Source organism: Pleuronectes platessa, chromosome 10 (assembly GCF_947347685.1).
Source record: "Pleuronectes platessa chromosome 10, fPlePla1.1, whole genome shotgun sequence".
In the NCBI taxonomy this organism is placed as follows: Eukaryota; Metazoa; Chordata; class Actinopteri; order Pleuronectiformes; family Pleuronectidae; genus Pleuronectes; species Pleuronectes platessa.
In genome coordinates, this window is record NC_070635.1 from 24,038,205 (window position 1) to 24,058,581 (window position 20,377).

The following is a 20,377-nucleotide window of genomic DNA, read 5'->3' on the forward strand; positions in this document are numbered from 1 at the left end:
CTAAATACATGTGTCAAGTGTGAAATGAATGAGATTAACCGTTTGGGAGAAATGGGTTCCACATACAGACAATCAGACGTTTTTGTAATCGATTTTTTACTTCTTTGAATCTGTCCAGGGTGTCATAGCTAAGTCTTATTTTTACCCTCACACAAACAACTCTATTACTGTAAGTCGAAAAACAAGAGAATCTTTCTTCCATCTGTTCTTTATGACATGAAGTCGAGCATTACTAAACCAACAGAAAAAGTAAATTGTAGCTTGCTAGTGTACAACCTGCTGAGACTTATAAGAGAAAAAAATGTGGTGTACATTTCCATCTTGACCAATGGATAAAAAAGTATACACAGGAAAGATGATAATACATTGATGAAATCAACATTTTACAAAATGACCTAAATATGTTATCTGGGCTAGTAAATGTTTCTATTTGTGGGCTAAGTCATTCTAAACAGTTTGAAGACTAATGATGCTAAAACACATGTATCCATGTATGCAATTAAAGACAAAAAAGACCTATATCTACATTGACAACGGAGGTGCACTTAAACTTTATAATTAAAAAGAATAAAATATATAAAGCCTGCAACTTAGTTTTGGTAGTTACGCAACCATTTTTGATGTTACAGTCACTTGAATCTTGGTTTTAGATGATTGGACAATTGGCTGCTACAAAATATCTATAATGCGGTGCAACGCAATCCCCAAAAAGTCTAAAGGACACATTTTTCATAAAAGATAAACAGAATCATCAATTTTAACAGTGTTATCACATATCAACGTGCTGATGTCATAGAGGTCAAATCAGTACAGTTTGTAACTGTACCACAGACAGGCAGAGAGTGTCCTGAGGTCTCTGACAGGGTAGTCTGTCAAAGGAGCAGAGAACAGTGGATTATTAATAAGCATGTGTACACAGTCCCCATGGTTTGTTTGACCTGTGTAGCACGCAATTCTCCAGCAGCGCTTAAAAAGCCTCCCACAGAGGAGAGTGCAGGCAGACAGCAGCACGATCAGAGAATTCAGAGAAACCCAGACTGAGGTTGTTTTCTGTTTGGGATGGCATACTGTATGTGTGGTGGTGGCACTTGTTATGAAATATTTAAAACTTTGACCTTCAAGGTAGTTTACAGTGACTGAAGTGATGTGGCTGGCTTCACCACAGACACTGTGGGAATAGCAGCAGGATAGTAATGGTTTTCCTTGTGTTGTGTGTGTGGGTGTGTGTGTGTGCACAATGATTTATTCCTCATTTAAGGATTTTAAAAAGTGCCTGTTGTGATTAAGTATATCTACTTGGATAATTAATTCCGCCATTTCATCGACCCTTCTGTTCTGTGTCATCTCTTTATCATAATTAATGTGATCTTATCCCACATGCCACAGCCGCTTTTGCATTAGACCACCCTCAATAACTCTTGATGATAATTGTCCGTCCTGTCTCCTGCTTCTCTATCTCCATCTGGAGTGCTGATTATTTCGTACAGCCACTCTGATGTCCCCAGTTATAATAGGTTCCTCATTATGAAAAGAACAAACGTTTGGTTCTCGCTGCCGGATCCCATTCCTTTTGACACACTCAGCTGCAGTCTAGCTCTATATACTTGGTGCAGTAAATGAAGTAAGACGGACTTTTCAGACAACAAAGGAGGACTTTCATTAATTAGGTAAGGGAGAAAGTCTGGAATTCAAGCCAAAGATGTCATTTATATTTGGTGAACACAGTGAGCCAAGGACTAAGTAATCTGCTGGCACCATTGCCATTTATAAAATGTTTGCTTCTGAATTTCGGTTGGGATATATTGAATTTTCCATTCAGAACAAAATGACCTGGCTCTTAAAAGCTGCAGTAAATGAATAATGTATCATATTTACACAAAAGTCACTGCTGAGAATTTGTAAATGGTTCCCACTGTAGATATTCAGACATTTTAAGGCACTAGTATAACATGTCTTTATTGTTTCTGGTAGAACTAGACAAGCAGTATTCCCTTTACAGCTCTAGACGGCGGCTCTACATCGTGGTTTGTTTCATGTCCTCCAGTGATTGCTCAGCAACGGAAACAACCCCCTAGAGGTGAAATATCAGAGTCAAGTAAGTCTGAAGGAATGCATTTCATAAATATAAATGAACTAAGAGGCAAAGGGAAAGAAAACCTCTCCCAGCCCAAAAGAATATGCTAAAGAATTCAACAGTACAAAATAAAATCCAATTGACTTCAACTCAGTAAAGGTTTGCAGCCCATACTCACATTTACACAAAGGGGTTCAACCAAAGTGAAGACTAAAATACAGCCATGTGGCCGCTGTGAGGGTCCATTAATACTCATACATAAAAAGAGTTTTATAAACCACACAGATTGATGCCCCCTCTGTAAACCGTGTCATGATCTAAATATGTACAGTAACCCAGCTGTCCTGGTTTAATGTGTCAGTAGAAGCATTTAACCATAAGGTGGCAGTAAAGGCACATTCTGGAACTTTAAGGGGGGCAGTATCAACATCAGGGTCCAGGCAGAAACGTATGCACTGATCAAGTGGAGAGGACATCAAGTCCTGTCTCTCTTTATTATTTTGAGTTGTTAGGTTACGTTATGTGACTCATTACTGGCAACTACAATAGGGAACTGTTGTGTACAAGTAAAATAATTAGTTGTTTCCCTCTCCCCCATGGCCTTTATGCAAAGCTCAGCTAAACAAATATATGTACTTTCTACTACACTATTTTGTACTATGTATTTTGTTACAGGTTCATATTTCTTTTTACAAATTTAGAAAGTAATCAATAATGAGAAGTGGACAGTTGCTTTAGCGAATAGGATATACTCCATAAGTACTTTTACTACTTTAATAGTAAGTAGTTTTAAAAGCTAGTACTTACATTTATTCAAGTATAAATCCTGATCTGTCACAAAGGGAGCTGTAGCCAATTCCATCTAACACTGGCCTGGACACGTTGTCAGCAAAACACAGAACCAACATACAGAGACAACCATTCACACCCACAGTCAATATAGAATCTACAATTAATCTAATCCCATGGTCTTTGGACTGTGGGAGGAACCTGGAGAAAACCCACACAGACACAGTTGGAACATGACAACTAAACACAGAAAGACCCCGATGTGGGATTCAAACCAGGTTGTGACAGTACTATCACTGCAACTTATGCTCTCTGTTAATATGATAGGAAAACAACAACCTGTAAATACTGTTAATTGTCCTTCTGGTTTCATTTCAATTGATGTATTTAAGTGTTTTCATTATAAGGAATTGATAACCACAGCAGTACTTGGTGTTTTCGATCCAGGATTATATTTAACAAATGAATAAAGGTTGTTTTCAGGTTATAAATCAATGTTCATGAATCAAAAACTAACCAGCACTCAGCGCACTTGGTTCACACATATAACAAACACGTGCAACACCCTGTATAATATCCATGGAATATTAAAGCTGAAATAACAATTCCCCTTAACAAAATCAATACTGGCTCTGATTTACTTAGGACAGCCTGCTGTCTCTGACACCCCAGGTGGATGAATCCTGCAGGCAGTGATGGCAAAATGTCTCATCCACCTGGGAATAGTGTTATTTTTACCCCTTGACCCCCTGCAGGCAGCGAGGAGGACTGATGATCTGCCACCAGAACAGAACACTTCATTTAGCCCTCTGCTGATTTGATGTAACAGACACAGAGAGGATCGATTTGAAGTGACAATGAATTAATACAAGACAATAAATTACGTGCACACTGACATGAAATCTTTGGAGGGATGCCGGGGTTAACATGGAGAATTGACTTGCTGGAGGAACGGAAATTAGGGAGCACTTAAAACACAAGGATCCACTGCTGATCTCGAAAAAACACCACAACTGTCAGGCAATCTTAGTTTTTATCCACTGATCTGTCTTTTTCTATCAGTCCTATAAACTGAGACTTGCTTCCCTCCAGGCTGGTTTTCCTGCAGACTGCAGGAGCTCCCATTGCAAAGGAAGCCTCCTGCGATGGTTATCATAGACAGTAATATAAACAGCTGCATCGCCTACTGTGCTGAAATCTGAGCCATTTCCATCCTTCCCATTTACACAGAGCCCATGCAGTTTCCCAGGGAATAACAATCACACTTATCTGGACACATGTTGAGAGACTGGCTCTAACCATCTTGTCAGTGTCTAAACCAGAAGAGGGAGGGAGTAAACAAGTCACAAACAGTAAATCCTGACTATGTATGCCTCAGTTGGTTCCACGGCAGATATCCTGAACATCAGCGCACATAGCAGAGGACGTTCCCTCCCAACCAGTCTACCTTGGATCCTCTATCTACAATGTTACAGGTGTTTATCTCAAAGGGACGAGAATTGCTACAACAGCAGCCGTGTGTGTGTGTGTGTGTGTGTGTGTGTGTGTGTGTGTGTGTGTGTGTGTTGTAACACTCCTGAGACCTCACACACCTGTTTCTACATTGCAGTGATGTAATCCAGCCTAACAGATTGAACATCCGTTTCTTTTCCTTGTTGATGACGCATATAGGAAGTCAGTGGATAAAGGCAGACAACAGAATGAGAGAGAGGTAGAGAGACCTGGAGAAACATATGAGCAATGGAACAGGTAGATTGGGAAGTTGAGAAAGAAGCAAACAGATATAGGCTTCATCCATATTCTGTTTTTGTCTGTAAACACAACTCTTCATCTAATACAGATATGGACTTCTTCAAAAGTTTGAAAACTCCTGCCTTTCAGTCTGGACGGGCAGAAACTGAGACTTTTGGAAACAATCACAACAGCTTGCTGATTGGCTCTTTGTGGTGCCCACATAGCCATCGATAACTCATCAGAATCCTATCACATGACCATGTTCCAGAGGAAAACAACCAGCTTTACACTCAGCTACCAGTTTAGAACACAACAAGAATAATCAATAACAAATGTTGCTGACCCCCGGTGTCTTTGTTAAAAGCTGCAGTGTAGTTAAATTCTACATCCAACAATAATACAACTGCTTGCATGTGTGTGAGACGAGCTATAATTCAAAAATGTCATTGTCAAAAGAAAACCTACTTTTAGGAATGTAGCCAGACTTTGCCATTGTGTTCTCATGCAAATTAGCCTGTACTAAAAAAATCATCATAATAAACAAAAGCAGTGCAAACAGGCTGCTGTTGTGCTTCTTGTCATGCTGTGGCCATTTTGGATCCACCACATGAGATGAAACAGAGCAAATTTGCACAATAAAACATTTGGGTAACAGTGTGCCTTATGGATGCCACAAGAAGCTTAGACTGAATTTATTATGATTTATGGGATTATATTTTCTCCTACATTACTAATTTGTAGCTAAATAAGCTACAGAAACATTTAAGTCCCTGTCCCAGTAGGTTATTACACCTAGAACTTCACAATCTTCAAAATTACACATTCAGAAGGTTTGTCATGAAAAGTATCCCATCATGGCCTTAGAATGATTAAGTGTATCTATGCCCCTTCCTTCCACATTTCCAGACTGGGACAGACGAAAGTGCTGATATGGCCCCGCCCCACATCTCCCCACCCTCCCTACTCACCTGTAGCTGAGGAACCTTTTTCCAGCCACTGAGCTCCACGCACAAGTTGACAGGATTGGTTGCCCCATACAATCAATGGCAGTTTTCCGACTCGCTGCCTTTCTTTAATGGGGCAGTTTATAGCTTTCATGTCTGACATCATAAAGTGGTTTGACAGAGCTAATATCAGGTTCTCCTCCATCTTGGCTCACAAGGAAAACTTGTGCACAAGTGTATACGATTTAGGTGAAAGGGATCGATAGGCCCGAATTGAATATTAAATAATCCTAGTGCTGTTTTCACTAGTGTGTGATCTAAATCTCAATTGTACCAATCATTGTTTATTTCCCCTAACATTAGCCCTTTATATTTAAATACTTTATATTTACATTGGAAGCTGGTCCTCTCAAGGCCACAGTGTTTTTTTACAGTAGTCCTGAACAAACTAAACACCTTTTGAGTTTTTAGGACAACTGAAGGCTACCGCAGGTTCTCTTCTCTCTCATGTTTGGAAGGGGAGGATGAGGTGAGGAGTATTCAGCTGCAACATGCAACTTCACAACTAGATGTCACTAAATTTGACACACTGACCCTTTAGGTAAATTGCGGCCAACCACCCAAACGTCTTTGCTATTGGACAAGGCTGTGATGTCTATGGTCAAACTTCAGGAGAGGAAGGTTTGTTACAGTTACATTTGTGAATATGTGATTGTGCTCATAAGGTGGAAATACTCAGCCATGGTGTGCTTGCTAAAAATATATGTACACACACACACACACAAATAAGTACACACAAATACACAAACGTTTATTTCAACATCCTTGTGCAATCATTCTGTATGATTCCCAACTCACATTATTTCCATCTGTAGTGAAAGGTGTACATTGGGCACATATTCTCTCTATCTTAAACATACATTTTCATTCTATTTTATTGCCCAATTCACATTTTCTCATCCACCTCATTCTGACCATCTCCTGGTGTCAAAGGTGAGTTCTCCCCCGCGTGTGATCTAAAAAAGTGCATCTTGTCTTGATATCTAAATGGCAGGAGATAGAAAGTGGGACTCCATGCAGTAAAACCGTCAAATGTCCTTGTGTAGTAAGATGTACCCGCCTGCACGGGGAGTCCCCATCGGAGGAGGTAAAAGAAGGGTGTCAGTGTGAGTGCACCGCGAGCTGCTGTGTGCACAGTGCCTGAGAGGCTGGGCAGGACGCGCTCAGTCATGACCGGGTGAGCAGGGAGACAGGAGCGCAGCGCGGAGCAGAGCTGCAACACATCCTCGCTCTGCAAACTTCTACCAACACCAACCGAGGCTTCACTTCCCACTCTTTGTTTTGACGTGATGGAGAACTGTGCCGGAGTTTCATGATGCAGCATCACAGGCTGGATTTGGAGCAGACGCAGTGGGACTGGATTACATCTGGATGATGAAGGGAAGTTTTTTGCAGGATTTATAGCCGGGCTCCTGTTGGCACTTTCTGACTCTTGGGGCCCTCATGATTTGATGTATCGATCTTGAACGACTGGTGTGGTTCTCGTTAAAGCGCACAAAGTCCCAGCCTCCCGCTGTAATGGCAAACCTCACCATGGATAACATGACAGTGCTGAATGACACGTCGGTGCAGGACAATCACACCTTGGGCCAATGGACAGACTACACTGTAGAGTACAAGGCGCTCAGTGTATTCCTGGTGTGCCTCATATGCGGGGTGGGGATCGTGGGGAACGTGATGGTCATCCTGGTGGTGCTGACCACCAAACACATGCGCACTCCCACCAACTGCTACCTGGTGAGCCTGGCCGTGGCCGACCTGATGGTGCTGATTGCCGCCGGGCTGCCCAACATCACCGACGCCCTCTACGGTCAGTGGGTGTACGGTTACGTAGGGTGCCTGGGGATCACCTACTTGCAGTACCTGGGGATAAACGCGTCCTCCTGCTCCATCACCGCCTTCACCGTGGAGCGCTACATCGCCATCTGCCACCCCATCAAGGCGCAGTTCCTGTGCACCTTGTCCCGGGCCAAGAGGATCATCCTGCTGGTGTGGGCGCTCACCTCCGTCTACTGCGTCATGTGGCTCTTCCTGTCGGACACCAAAGAGTTGGTGTACGATAACGCGGTGATGCTCAGCTGCGCCTACAAAGTGTCCAGGAGCCACTACCTGCCCATTTACTTCACGGATTTCGCGGCGTTCTACGTGCTGCCCCTCATGCTAGCCACGGTCCTGTACGGGCTGATCGCCAGGATACTGTTCCTGAACCCGCTGCCGTCCGACACAAAGGACGGCAGCACCAAGAAGTGGAAGAGGGAGATGAGCCAGGGAGGGAGGATGATGAGCTCCGGCAGCTCCAGCAGCACCACGGCGGCCTCCCGCAGACAGGTGGGTCACTGTTTGTTCACCAGCTCCATCACTGTGTTTGTGTAGAGGAGGGGAAGGCAGCTGCAGCATGACCCCAGGTCAGCGCCCCCCCCCAGTTTGAGCCTCCAGTCAGAAACTATAGTGTGATCGATCTCATTCGGCTCCCCGGCTTGTCAAATGACAATATGCACATGATCTCATTCATACATTGCCCACACGTAGTATTTAAAAAAAGAGCCTTCCTTCATCATTTCATGACTTGTCCTCTTATAATCACTGACTGCTTGATTATTCCACTCGAAACCACTTCAAACTCCATCTGTCTAACATGTCAAGTACAGTTTGGTTGAAAGACAGATTTTTGCTCCTGAGTGCAGGTTGTGGTTTTAAACTCTCCTCTATGAGCAAAGAATGACACAAACTAATAAACAGCACAGAATTTGACAAGTCTGAGGTAGATCACTTGTGTGTTGTAACTCCTCACTATGCACACTGCAATACATTGACATATTGAACTTTTGCGCTATTGCTATTGAAAGAAATTATACAACGAGATTTTTGGATATTGTTTTATTGCCTATAGTTCTACCAGTAACCGAAACAAAATCCCCTCCCTGAAAAACCCTTTTGATTCACAAAATCTGGATCATTATCTGGATCTGCACCAAATGTCACCTGTTCATACTCTACATGTGCCTGTTTCTTTTCATAAAGCTCCCAGCAATCTTCCTAAAATGTGCTCTAAAAGTTATACAGTCAAACATATAATTTATAGCTGGTTTGATTTACACAGGGGCTTTGCCATCTTACATTTTCAATTTGGAAACTGCACAATTTAAGAAAGCTGTTATCTAAATAGTTCGTGTTCTGACATATATCTGCCTGTGTGTAGCTATATTTAGTTTCTTATTTTAATAATCTGAATTAGCAGTTCCATTGGAGAGTCTCCCCCGATCAAACCCTTCTGAGGGGTGTGGTTTGCAGCTCTACATCACATTTTTTTATTAGTGTATATAAATGAATATCTCTGAGTAAAGCAATCAAAATTAAATCAAAGTAGTCATCTACGTTATGTCATTTCAGTCCTGGAGAAACTTGAATTAATAAAAAACATAAATTTCACAAAACATGTTATGAAGCTAAATGTAGGCCTAATTTATAACATTAATGCAAGATGTGTATCAATAACTACAAGCTTTGCCCATTTGAATAGTTTATTTCTATTAAATTGTCAAAGTGGTGACCCTTGCCTCAAAATACAGAAATGACCATAAAGCATGTATTATTTCACCAGAAGTGTTTCATGTTGTATGTGTGCTTTACATGTAGTGCATATTAATATTACTATAAGTAAAGAAAGAAATTTACTTTGTTATTTTACTTAAAAGGCAATAGAGATCTTATTTGTGAGCTTATTTGTTAGATTTGCAGCTGAACTCTGAGGTTTATAGCAAATTCTCATTCAATTAGGAAAAGGAACAGAGTTTAGTGGTGGTGCTTGAGCTCTCCAGGAGCTGTTGCTATTCCACAAGGACATGTAGCTATAATGTATGAAAAATGTGAGAAAAAAAATTAACATTTGCATAGAGTTTAGTGAAGTGCAAAATAACTGTCCACTTTCTCAATAACATCTTCTTAAATCTCTGACACACATTTATAGTAGAGTTTACAGTAAATAAGAGTCAAAGTAAAAAAAGTGATAAAGACAACAGGAACAATTCGGGTATAATCTTGTTCATAATGATGGAACTCAGACCTCTTTAACTATCCTCCTGACTCAGTTTAAAATAACAGTGGGTGCTCTGAGGCATAGACTCTACTGTGGCAGACACTCAGGTAGATAGCAGAGCTCGACGTTTGTTTATCAGATCACAAGGAGACGCTCTCCTGGAATGACAGGGGGTGTGGTGCCCTGAGGCAGCTCCAAAATCCAAATGAGTTAACCCCAACCCAAATAGGCTTTTGGCTTGTTTTTTTATCATTTTTACACACACCCACCATGCGTGTCTGCATTAAGTGCTCATTGTGCTCATATAAGGAACAATCCACACCATGTACGTTAGTGAATTACCCAAAGGTGAAGAAATAATGAGGAGTGGGTGTCTCGCTCACTGGAGCCCCTTTCCAGTCCAATTAAACTCACATCAGTGCAGCTCAAACACCACAACATAGAAGCGAAGGATATTTAATTACAAACCTGAAGTTTCACATCAGGATTATCACCTCTTTAATAATATATAACAAATCCAGGCTTTGTTTAATTTGCATATGTACAGATTTGAGCAGTCTTTCAATTTGGAAATCAATCTGAATAAATAAAGTTTCTCCAAGTAGCAGTTCTTCAAAAAACATTTGCTGTTGTCTTTTCATAAATGTGATTAATTTATATAGGCTTCAAAAATGTTTTGAAGCTCTCTTTTTTTACAGGTAAATATCTGCTCTATCAAATTATAATTATTCTTCTATCTAGATTTACCCTATTGCTTATTGAAACTACAAGGGCACCCAGAGAGCACATCCGCCAAAGCTGACAGGCCACTTTATCATCGTATTGCATCTACATGTAGAGAGATTAGAAAAGTTCTGCACACTGCTCCCATTAAACATGGGAAAAATATCCATACTCCTATGAAGTTTAAAGGAATATTTGTCACTATACACAAACTGAGAGATCACCCTCCTAGAAATACTGATTTTGATTCACAAAATCTGGATCATTTTCTGGATCCACACAATGGCATCTGTTTTTTTAAGATACCAGTGAAATGTCCGTACTACACCTACCTGTTTGGAATTGGCTGTTTGTCTGTTCTGTGGTGATGCTGGATGCAGCTTATTTTTTCCTGACAATGTAAACGTGACCTGCAATAATTGAACCATGGCAAATAAAGGCCTGCTGCAGGACTAAGTCCACAGAATCTGGAAGCTGCACCACCAGCTACACAAACAGCTTATCAACTGTTTATTCAAAGTTCAGTAACGCTCCACTCCGTTTTACAGACCCCGAACTGAAGTGTTGGCTGCTGTTGTCGTTGAGCCACGTGTGTTTATGAGTCCCAGTCACTACCTCTACAGATCGTTGGTCGCCTGTGTGATGGAAATTTGACCTGGTGAGACCAGAGATTAGCAAATAATAGTCTTTTAAGTATACTTTATTCCCTGCGAGGAAGGTCAGACAAGCATACAGCATGCGAAGAGCATTCTGCAGACGGAATGACAGAGCAACAGTTACAGCCGTGTGCTTTGTGTTTGTGTGTGAACTATGTGTATGAACTGAGTGAATAGTAAAATACCAGGAGATAAGACCCAGACACAGGCTGAAGGCCTCTTTCGAGGTCCTGGTGGGGGGGAGACGAGCACAGTCTCAGATTTGTGGCCCTGATGTCATCTTTCCAGTTACACAAGCAGAAATAGTATGCATAAGCAGAGATAATATATAGTGTTGTATAATGGTCAAATTTTCCATTACACCTGTTTATTTCAATATTTTGATTTTGCAATGTATCACATTTCCAAATTGCATCAAATCTGACTCTCCACTTCGTTGCATGCGGAACAATACACATGCTAAGTGTGAAGTTAATAAGTTGAATGGTTCTTGGGATATCTGAAATCAATAGACAAAAAACTCTGGGTTATTTCTGGAGAATTGTTCTTTTTTAAACACAACACCTCGCAGTGTTAAAACAAATGAAAAAAAAAAATCCTGGATCCCCCTATCTTAATTGAATCTGCGCTGGAGAGTAATGTATTCTTCCTTGGCCAACAACCAATTCTTCTTCTTAGCTTCAAGAAAATCGGTTCAGTAACTTTAGCATAATCTTGCTCACAGACGGACCGCAATGAAAACATAACCTCAGTGTTGAAGGTAATTGTGTAGATATTCAGCTGGGAGGCAGTAACATAAACAACTAATAAGAATTGTTAAGCAAAATGAAAAACTGTGCCTTGAACAGGCTTGTGTGATTGATTAGTGGAGGACTGATGGATCAACATTAGATGTTTGTCTCCACACTCAGATCCTTTGTATACTTGGATATCCTCGGATTTGCTTCTTCTGGATTTTTCTAGTTCTATGAAGCTCGTTCACTTCTTATCGGGTTAAATCACCATGGTAACTTCTCCGGTGAAGTTGGTGATAAGAGATCAACCTGTATAAAAGCTCTGCCCACTGACCAATCAATTCCTTTGAAACATGACATCAGCGTTCTTACAGCATCCCGTGGAGCTGGGTGTGGATTGTTAGAGTCTTTGAGGAGAACCAGGGTCTTCACAGACCCATACAATCTTTTGACCTACTTTGATGAGCATCTAAATTAAAGATATAGATCCTCATCGGAGAGAAGGATAAACCTTTATCAGCTGCTGGGGCCGAACCTAACCAGCCTGACAAGTAGGAGCAATGAGCTCACAGTACCACAGACTGTCTGCGTCGCTCTAGGTTCCTTTACTTAAATTACTGATATTCATATACTTGGTGTGTAGGCGGCAGGATAACCACACATAGTTAAATACTTTTATCCTTCTCTTTAAGTAGGTGAAATTAAATATGTGTTTGGAATGGGGGATAGATAGTTTACAGATTCTCTCTCTCTCTCTCTCTCTCTCTCTCTCTCTCTCACCAAAATGACACTACAAATGAGTTCTCTCCTAAAAGCGAAGGATATGGGAAGTTTAAAACAATGTCTGGTTTGTTAAGTCAATGCCTGCATCAAACACACCCATTAGAACTCAATCTATCCCTGTCACTTAGATGCAAAGTGTACACAGTAAACACGCCCCTTTCATCTGCATGCGCTCAGATTTGATGAGGAAAACCTGGTTTGATTTATCGAGTTGATGAACAGCTTCGTGTGACCACTTAGCCTGATTGTGATCGTTAGGTTCACCTGGTGATCGGAAAGATATCCAGGGTGTGTTGAACTCGCTTGGTAGTAGAGACCTCTGGGTTGAGTCTACGTCATTGAGCCAGACATATTCAGAGTAACCCTGGTGTCTCCACAGGAAATCTCTTTCTAATCTGTCATGTTTGTTTAGAGTAAAATCAATTAAAGGGACAAAGAAGGCAGCGAAATTATCAAAGTCAGGATAATTTCTGTGGACGGCTCATTTGCATCAGGAGCTGTGGTGTCATGTCAGAGTTTTTTCATCAGAGAAGCAGTGAGCTCATTTTTTAAAGGAAAAGAACCTTCAATCAGTAATCAAGAGGGAAAGAGATACAACTGTAAAGACGAGCAGAAGGATGCGTTCAAGTGTTCTCAGCTCAATCAAACCAAAGAAAGAGAGAAATGTGATGAAACAAAAAGATAAAGAATAGCTCTTAGTCGACAGTATTTTGAGTAGTAGAGCATGTGGTGGCAATGACTTCTGCACCAAGTTTGTCCAAGTGGAACATTTCTCTCCGGACTCTGTCATGCAAAAACAAGACGTTAAAGAACCAACAGACTAATGAGGGTGACTCATGGTCTTATTCTACATAAAGTCAGGCTGACGACAGCTCTGTGATTCTAGTTTTAAATTACCTCAGCTCTTAGCGTAGTTAGCTGTGTCAAAAATGCAGTAAAATAGATAAAACTATGCTTCGGGCTGTTTTCAACGGAGGTATTGCAAGCTGTTACGTGCCCTGTGTAGAACGTTCAGCTAATTGAAACATACATTTGAAGACATGCATGAGACGGACGACTGAACAGCTTACTGTTAGGGTCTGTAACAGAATGAAAAACAGGCACAAATGCAGTTTCATGATTAACTTGCAGTTTAACAGCTACTGTATATGAACATAGCTCCAATTAATGAGACCTCTAGGTATTATTTTCATGAAGATATCCATTAATGGTGGTCTGGGGTTTTGTTTTGTCTTTCTTGGAATATTTAGCCTGTAACTTTAGAACTTGATGGGTCTTTGCCGCTCTTGAATGCACCTTTGTGAGGATCAGGTGTAGCTGATGTCCCTGCTGATTTCTTATTATGTGAGGTGCCCTTCAAAAGCAGAACTCACTGAATCTCTGATAAAGGCACTTCCTCACAATGCATCAGCTGCACCTTCTAAATAATGGCACCAGAAAGACATTGACACATGAATCAAACTGTTTTGTGTGCTGCCCTTCTTTTCCTAATTCACTTTACGGCAAACAAAGACCCTGAGCTTTTTCTTAAAAATAAAGAGAACCAAACTAATTAATAGGTACAAGAGTGTTTTCTCTTATGATATCTTGGGTTGGACCTAAGCAAAGTCAAGTCACCTCATCAATATTTAAGCAGCAGTGTGGCTGCACCATGTTAATCTGAATAAGTTTAGTCAAGTTGACTCAAGTCAAGTGTTTGGGTGGAGATGCAGCTGTGCTCACAGACCAGACACTGTTATTTAGTGGATTAAAGCTCTGTGACAATAGTTTTTAATGCTGGGCATACTGATCCTTTGAGCACCTAGTTAATTTAGTGACACCCATGGGTGTTCCAGGTAACAAGTAATAATAATAAAGATCCTAGGGTTCTCATTGACTATATACTTTAGCTGTCGTCAGATAGAACTCATGAGCTTGTGATGATGGAAGTTTTGAGCATTCACATTTCCAAATAATATAAAAAGTGAGTTCCCAACTGGTGAAATGCCATCTCAAATCAGACTCGGAACAAACTCGGAAGGTTTGGGGATCTTGTTTTTTAACGAATTGCTGACAGCATCACTTAAACCAATAAACATAATCAGCCTTAAACAGTAGTTCAATCCGGAGAGACGTCAATTCAACGGTTTAACACCATTTGTTGAAATGCTCACAGAGACAGTGAAGTTGAATGTTATAGTCTTTTGGCTGTTTAGACCCCTATGTGATGTCATCAGGATTAGAAGGGTGGAGCAGAACGCAGGATATCAATCCCCCATTGGTATATAAACTGGTGGTGGTTTAGGATCCAGATAAGTTGATGATTCTGCTGAAGACTGGAGGAGATTGGTTTACATGCGTAACTGAATGACTGCTGACTGCGGAGGAGAAGGAGTTTGACAGCAGCCGCGTGATTGGCTGAAAGAGAGCACAATCGGATTGACCATTTAAAAAAGCCCACAATCAGCTGAATATTATAAAAGAGAGTGAGAGAATTGAGATTGATTGAATGGGTGGAAATATTCCTGATTGAATTTACGCCGGTCTTCATTTGAGATGTTGGCTTTTAAATTAATAGACTTCTGTAAACTGAAGATGGTTTTACAATTAACATGCACATGTTTTAAATTAATTATATCACACCTGATCCTTTTCCTTTGCTCTCCTGCAAATATTGAAAAGAGGGGGCAAGGTGCTCAAAACACATAAATATGAATTCAGTTATTTGAATCACAGGAATCTCAGTTAATGGGACTTTTTCAAGGAGCACCCGAATTCACAGTTAGTGTACACGGTACAATTAGCAGGACAGCTGTCAGTTAATTTTATACAGCAATGCAAAGGTATGAGAGGGAGATGGTATATCTGCATTTTACTCAGAAGAAATATAAAATGCAGAAGATAAACTCTGTGACTTTTACTATTTTAACTTTTAAGTTCAACAAAAAAAAATTCTCTCATGGCCTCCGCCATTTCTGAAAATCGTATTTAACACGTCACAATTCATGAACTCAGATCTGTGAGAAAAGGGATGAGAGGGTTGTTCATACGGACTCTTCTTGTGAGCACTGCAAACACGACTTCATCTGAGGACATCAAACAAAACAGAAGAGCAACATTTGTGCCCAGTTTTGTTTTTCCACACACACATACAGCAATAAAGGGAGCAGTGGAAGTTGGTGTCGCTAGTTACATTTCTGAGAAACTGGTGGCGTGGGGCCAGCTTGCAGCAGCTCCTTCTCCCTTGCACGTATTTAAAATTTGCATTTGTCAAAATGCCAAACATGACGCCTTGTTGTTGTGTGGAGTCATTTTTGATGAATGATCGTGGTCAGGGCAAACATCTGTAACAAATACGTTGCCATATTTTTGTGATTGCTCGGTCGTAAAAGCAGCAGGAAAAGTTCCATTTGAGATTGTTGTGAATTAAATACAAATTACAGGATTACAAATGTGTATCCCTTGTGCATAGAAATATCTCTTGAATACTACAAGTGTAACGGCTCATTCCTTGATGTAATTATTTCATAAACTGCATATTTACATGTGTCAGTAGGAAAACCACAAGCGTAAATACTAAGAATACAGTTTGCTGCATTCCATTTAGCTGCTTCAGTCTCAGGGTTCTGTCATTGTGCCAATCATGTCACACATCACTTGCTGTTCCACAATATTTTTGCATCTGTACCGGCAGCAGCCAGTGGCCTGAGGCATCATGTGAACATGAAATCTCAAGAATGCTTCCAGGGGATCCTTTCAAATTTGGTAGAAACATTCACTTGTATTCATGGTGTTTCCAATTTGGTCAATGGTCAAAGTTACGGTGATGTTTTTGATCTTGTGAAAGCACATCTCAGAAACATCTTGAGTGAAATTCTTAAATTTCGAAAAAAAAAACCTTCATGTTGACTCAAAGATGATTTGATTAGATTTCAATGGTCAAACGTCACAGTGACCTCATATGAGTTTCATTAAAATAATATAAGTAGAAGCTTTGCTGGTTGGTGAAGGCTGCAACCACAGGACTGTTTTCTAGTCTGTCATTTGATTTTGTTGCTGCAATTACTAACTCACGACTGAACTTTAATAGGTGACCAAGATGCTGGCTGTGGTGGTGATCCTCTTTGCCTTGCTGTGGATGCCCTACCGGACCTTGGTGGTGGTCAACTCTTTCCTGGACAAGGCCTACCTGGACACCTGGTTCCTGCTTTTCTGCCGTCTCTGCATCTACTTAAATAGTGCCATCAATCCGGTCATCTACAATGCCATGTCCCAGAAATTCCGTGCCGCTTTCAAGAAGCTGTGTCACTGCGGCAACCAGCGCATGGAGAAACCAGCCTCTTACAGTGTGGCACTCACCTACAGTGTCATCAAGGAGACGTCCAACGGTGAAAGTCCCGACCACTTCACTACAGAAATGGACGCGTTCAACACACCGGCAGATCAGTACCAACCCACCAAGAGGATACCGTATGAGGAGCCTTCCCCTGGGGCTGATGTCAAAGTATGAATAAAACCAAACATGCTCCCCCTATCAGCAGATATCAGAGACTGACAGCTGCAGTATGGATTAAGTCACCCAGTGGACAGGCCAGTCAGTTCTAATTTATCTGAGGAGTTTTCTCTCTGAAATGTTTATTTTACTTGACAAGCCCATTTACCAGATGCCAGCTAGGTTGGAGAAAAATTGGCTGCCTTGTAGTTTTTTAGTATTCTGTATAGTATAATTAAAATTTGTTTTCATTAGCTGTTTGTTAAACCTGCACAGCACTGAAGAGCTGAAAACAGTTTTAATGAAATGTGGCTGGAAAATGGGAAACATGTCATTGGAGGGTGTGATGCACCCAACCCTAATAGTATATAATGTAATGCAGAAACATGTTTTCAATAAACATTAACCCAAACTGTCACAGAAAAAAATAGCATGAGAGCAGTTCATCATCACCTACAGTCGATCGATTTGGTTTAACCAGACTTCCACTACAGCCTCTGTTGAACCAGTAGATATGTTAGGGCTGGGTATGTCAATATTTATTAAAATATAAGTTTAGTTAATCATTTTCTGTTCAGCTTGAAATTCAAATATAGTAGGGAGAAAATTAAGTATCACCAAACGTATTTCTACCTCGTGAGCTCTTGAGCTTTTGTTTTCTGTGCGAACACGGTTTCCTCGAAGGAACCAAACCAACCTATTTGGGTAAGGTTGGTTCTGTTGGGCAGTAACACAAAACAGTTTGCAGTAACTTGATGGATTTGTGCATTTACAACTAGGAATTATTATTTAAAATTCAAAGGGACTGCATTTGTCACTAACTGTCTTAGTTGGGTAGGCATTAGCTATAAGGAAGTTGATGCTTTTCCAAGTTACTAACATTATTTTACATGCATTCTTTGATTAGCAACTTTGCTAATGTCATCACCTGGGTAAGGCAAAATTCAGGAATCAGTTATAATAGCTGCAGATTGTTGAACAATGGGCCACCATCAGAGTCTGCACAGTAGTGGTCGGGGGAGGGAGCCGTGGCAGCGAGGTCCCACATACATGTGCTTGACTATTCTCAGTCAGTCTCAGCTGTCAATCATGACGTATGACTCTGATTTTGTCGCATCCAAAAACTAGCTTAAACCAAACTTACCCACAAATATCAGTATGATAAGAACTACCTGAAATGACTGAAATCATCTTTGAGAAAAAGCTTTGCAGTTTGGCCCATGTCCACTAACCTAGAGGATACACGAATTATGACCTATACTGCAAACAGCCACTAGGGATTGATTGAGACGTTTTGGCTTCTGTAAACCATGGAGCACCAGACTTCCATCTTTGTATACAGTCTATGTTTTGAATCCTGTAGTTCCCCTGTGACGACAGGACTTTCACGCAGTAATGATAGCGAATTTAACTAGCTGTTTGTGATTAATTACAGGCTTTTTGGCATTGCACAATATCTTATTCTCTATATTTATTGGAGCTTTAATTGTTTTCTTTCTCTGCACCTGGTATATACATAAAATGTATTATGTGTGTGTGTGATGTAACTAATTAGATTTTCTGTTGGGTAATAACTAAAGAAATTATTTGTAATATGTTTTGTGTAAAGCTACGCAAACTGAATGACATCTCTGTCTTCGTGTTGGGTTGTTGACAAGCAATGCAAGTTATTGCCAGTAAATCTGTGTCTAATGTTTTTAATCATGGAAATGTTCTTTTCTGATCAGTGTTTATATTGGTTCCATCACCCAGCCATAGGATATTGTTGTACCAACGGTACCAGTGCTTAACAGATTACTTGTAGCAAACAAACGTCCTCTTTGTTCATGTACCGCCCCAACAGAAACCATGTAATCCAATTGAGTCGAAATGCTCAACACCGTGACATTTTAATCTTGCTACTAGAGAGACAAGCACTGACATGGAATTACATGACCTTTCAAAAAGATCCAAGCAAAGAAAGGGATGGACATCAAGGACACATGAACCTGCTTTGTTGATCGCCTAAAATCGTATGATTTGAGAGAAAAAAATTACATACGTTTGCTTTGGTCTCTCTGAAGGCGACCACTGTGGACTCTCTGAGGAGCCAGTGAAGGAACGTGACCAATGTATAATAATGATATTAATGAGAGAGAAATGTGTAACCCCAATGTGCAGATGGCGAGGCTGGTTGTAAAAGGGTCAAATAACTTGTGTGGCATTAATTCACGGATATTGGGTTAGAGCGCAGTACTTTTCTGTGATTTATCTGCCAGGCCAAACCACGGAGCAATGATGGAATGTTTAAAAAGATCTCAACAAAGTGCCATTCTTGAGCTGGTGCAATTCAGTTTCTAAGTTAAGAGCTCACCCTGCCATTAAAAGAGAGAAAAGTCCTGCAGTTTATTTAGCCTGGTACAGGTGTAAATTGAAGAGCACTCGGAGGGTATGGAAACTGAATGAACTTAATGAAAGGGAAATGTTTTCATACAGAGCAGCATGCTTTTTCCATCTTTATTGTAGTTGTCTGAAATTGATTGTGAAGTGCAATGTGAAATTAATTAAATATTGTGTTATGTGGGCTTTTTTATGCCAGGGAGTGCATTTTTTAAATATCTCATTTAATCCACCATTTCATCGATGTGTTTTCAATCATTTCAAACCTGTCAGTGGAAGCTAACAATCTCCAGAGTGGAACGACTGAGAAGATGTTGATAGTAGATTGTAGCGTAAGGTACCACTACTTTGTGCATTTTTTCCTCCTGTTTGTTGAGACATAGTTCAGTTAATATTTTTGGGGAACTAGAAGCTGTGTTGGAGACATTTTCTGTTCCACATTTCACACAGTCTCCAGCATGAACACAAGGTTTTGTGATGTGAACACAAAGATGAGAAAAGCTGAAACCTGGTGTATATCCATCAAAGCCCATGCTTTGTGCACATTTCAGTCTAAATGTAGCTTTTTTTTCAGCTTTTTGCTGTTTGATGGATTGTTTTGTATTTTGTATTGTTCTTTGCCTACAATAAACCCACAGTAATTGCAGGGCCTTTTGAGTGGTGTATTATTACGTCATCTCAACATCTCCTACTGTGACTTCTTTTGTTGCTGACTCTCTGCCACCAGCAGCCATCAAGGAAACGGTCTCCTCCAAAATGCTGCAATGAATCAGGCAGATGGCTTCTGTATGAGCAAGAGCGGCACAGAGGGCATCAATCAGAGGGTCGATGGCTTCAATCTGAAGTTACTTAGCATGTGGTGGCTTGCTTCAACATAAATTCATCATTGGAGGCTAACTGCACTGCCAACAAACAATATGACATCCCCATGAGATTTATGATCACTGCAGACCTCTGACTCATCAAACCTACCTCATCTTGAAGAAATGATAAT

General features: G+C 40.6%; 1 protein-coding gene across 1 annotated transcript; it reads left to right on the top strand.

Annotated features, from left to right (window-relative positions):
* Nucleotides 1-6,789: 6,789 nt before the first annotated feature.
* trhra (thyrotropin-releasing hormone receptor a) lies at nucleotides 6,790-19,965 on the top strand. The gene is made up of 2 exons (XM_053432831.1): nucleotides 6,790-7,929; nucleotides 16,603-19,965. Exons 1-2 carry the CDS (start codon nucleotides 7,120-7,122, stop codon nucleotides 17,020-17,022), a joined length of 1,230 nt encoding a protein of 409 aa, XP_053288806.1. The 5' UTR covers nucleotides 6,790-7,119; the 3' UTR covers nucleotides 17,023-19,965.
* Nucleotides 19,966-20,377: the final 412 nt, after the last annotated feature.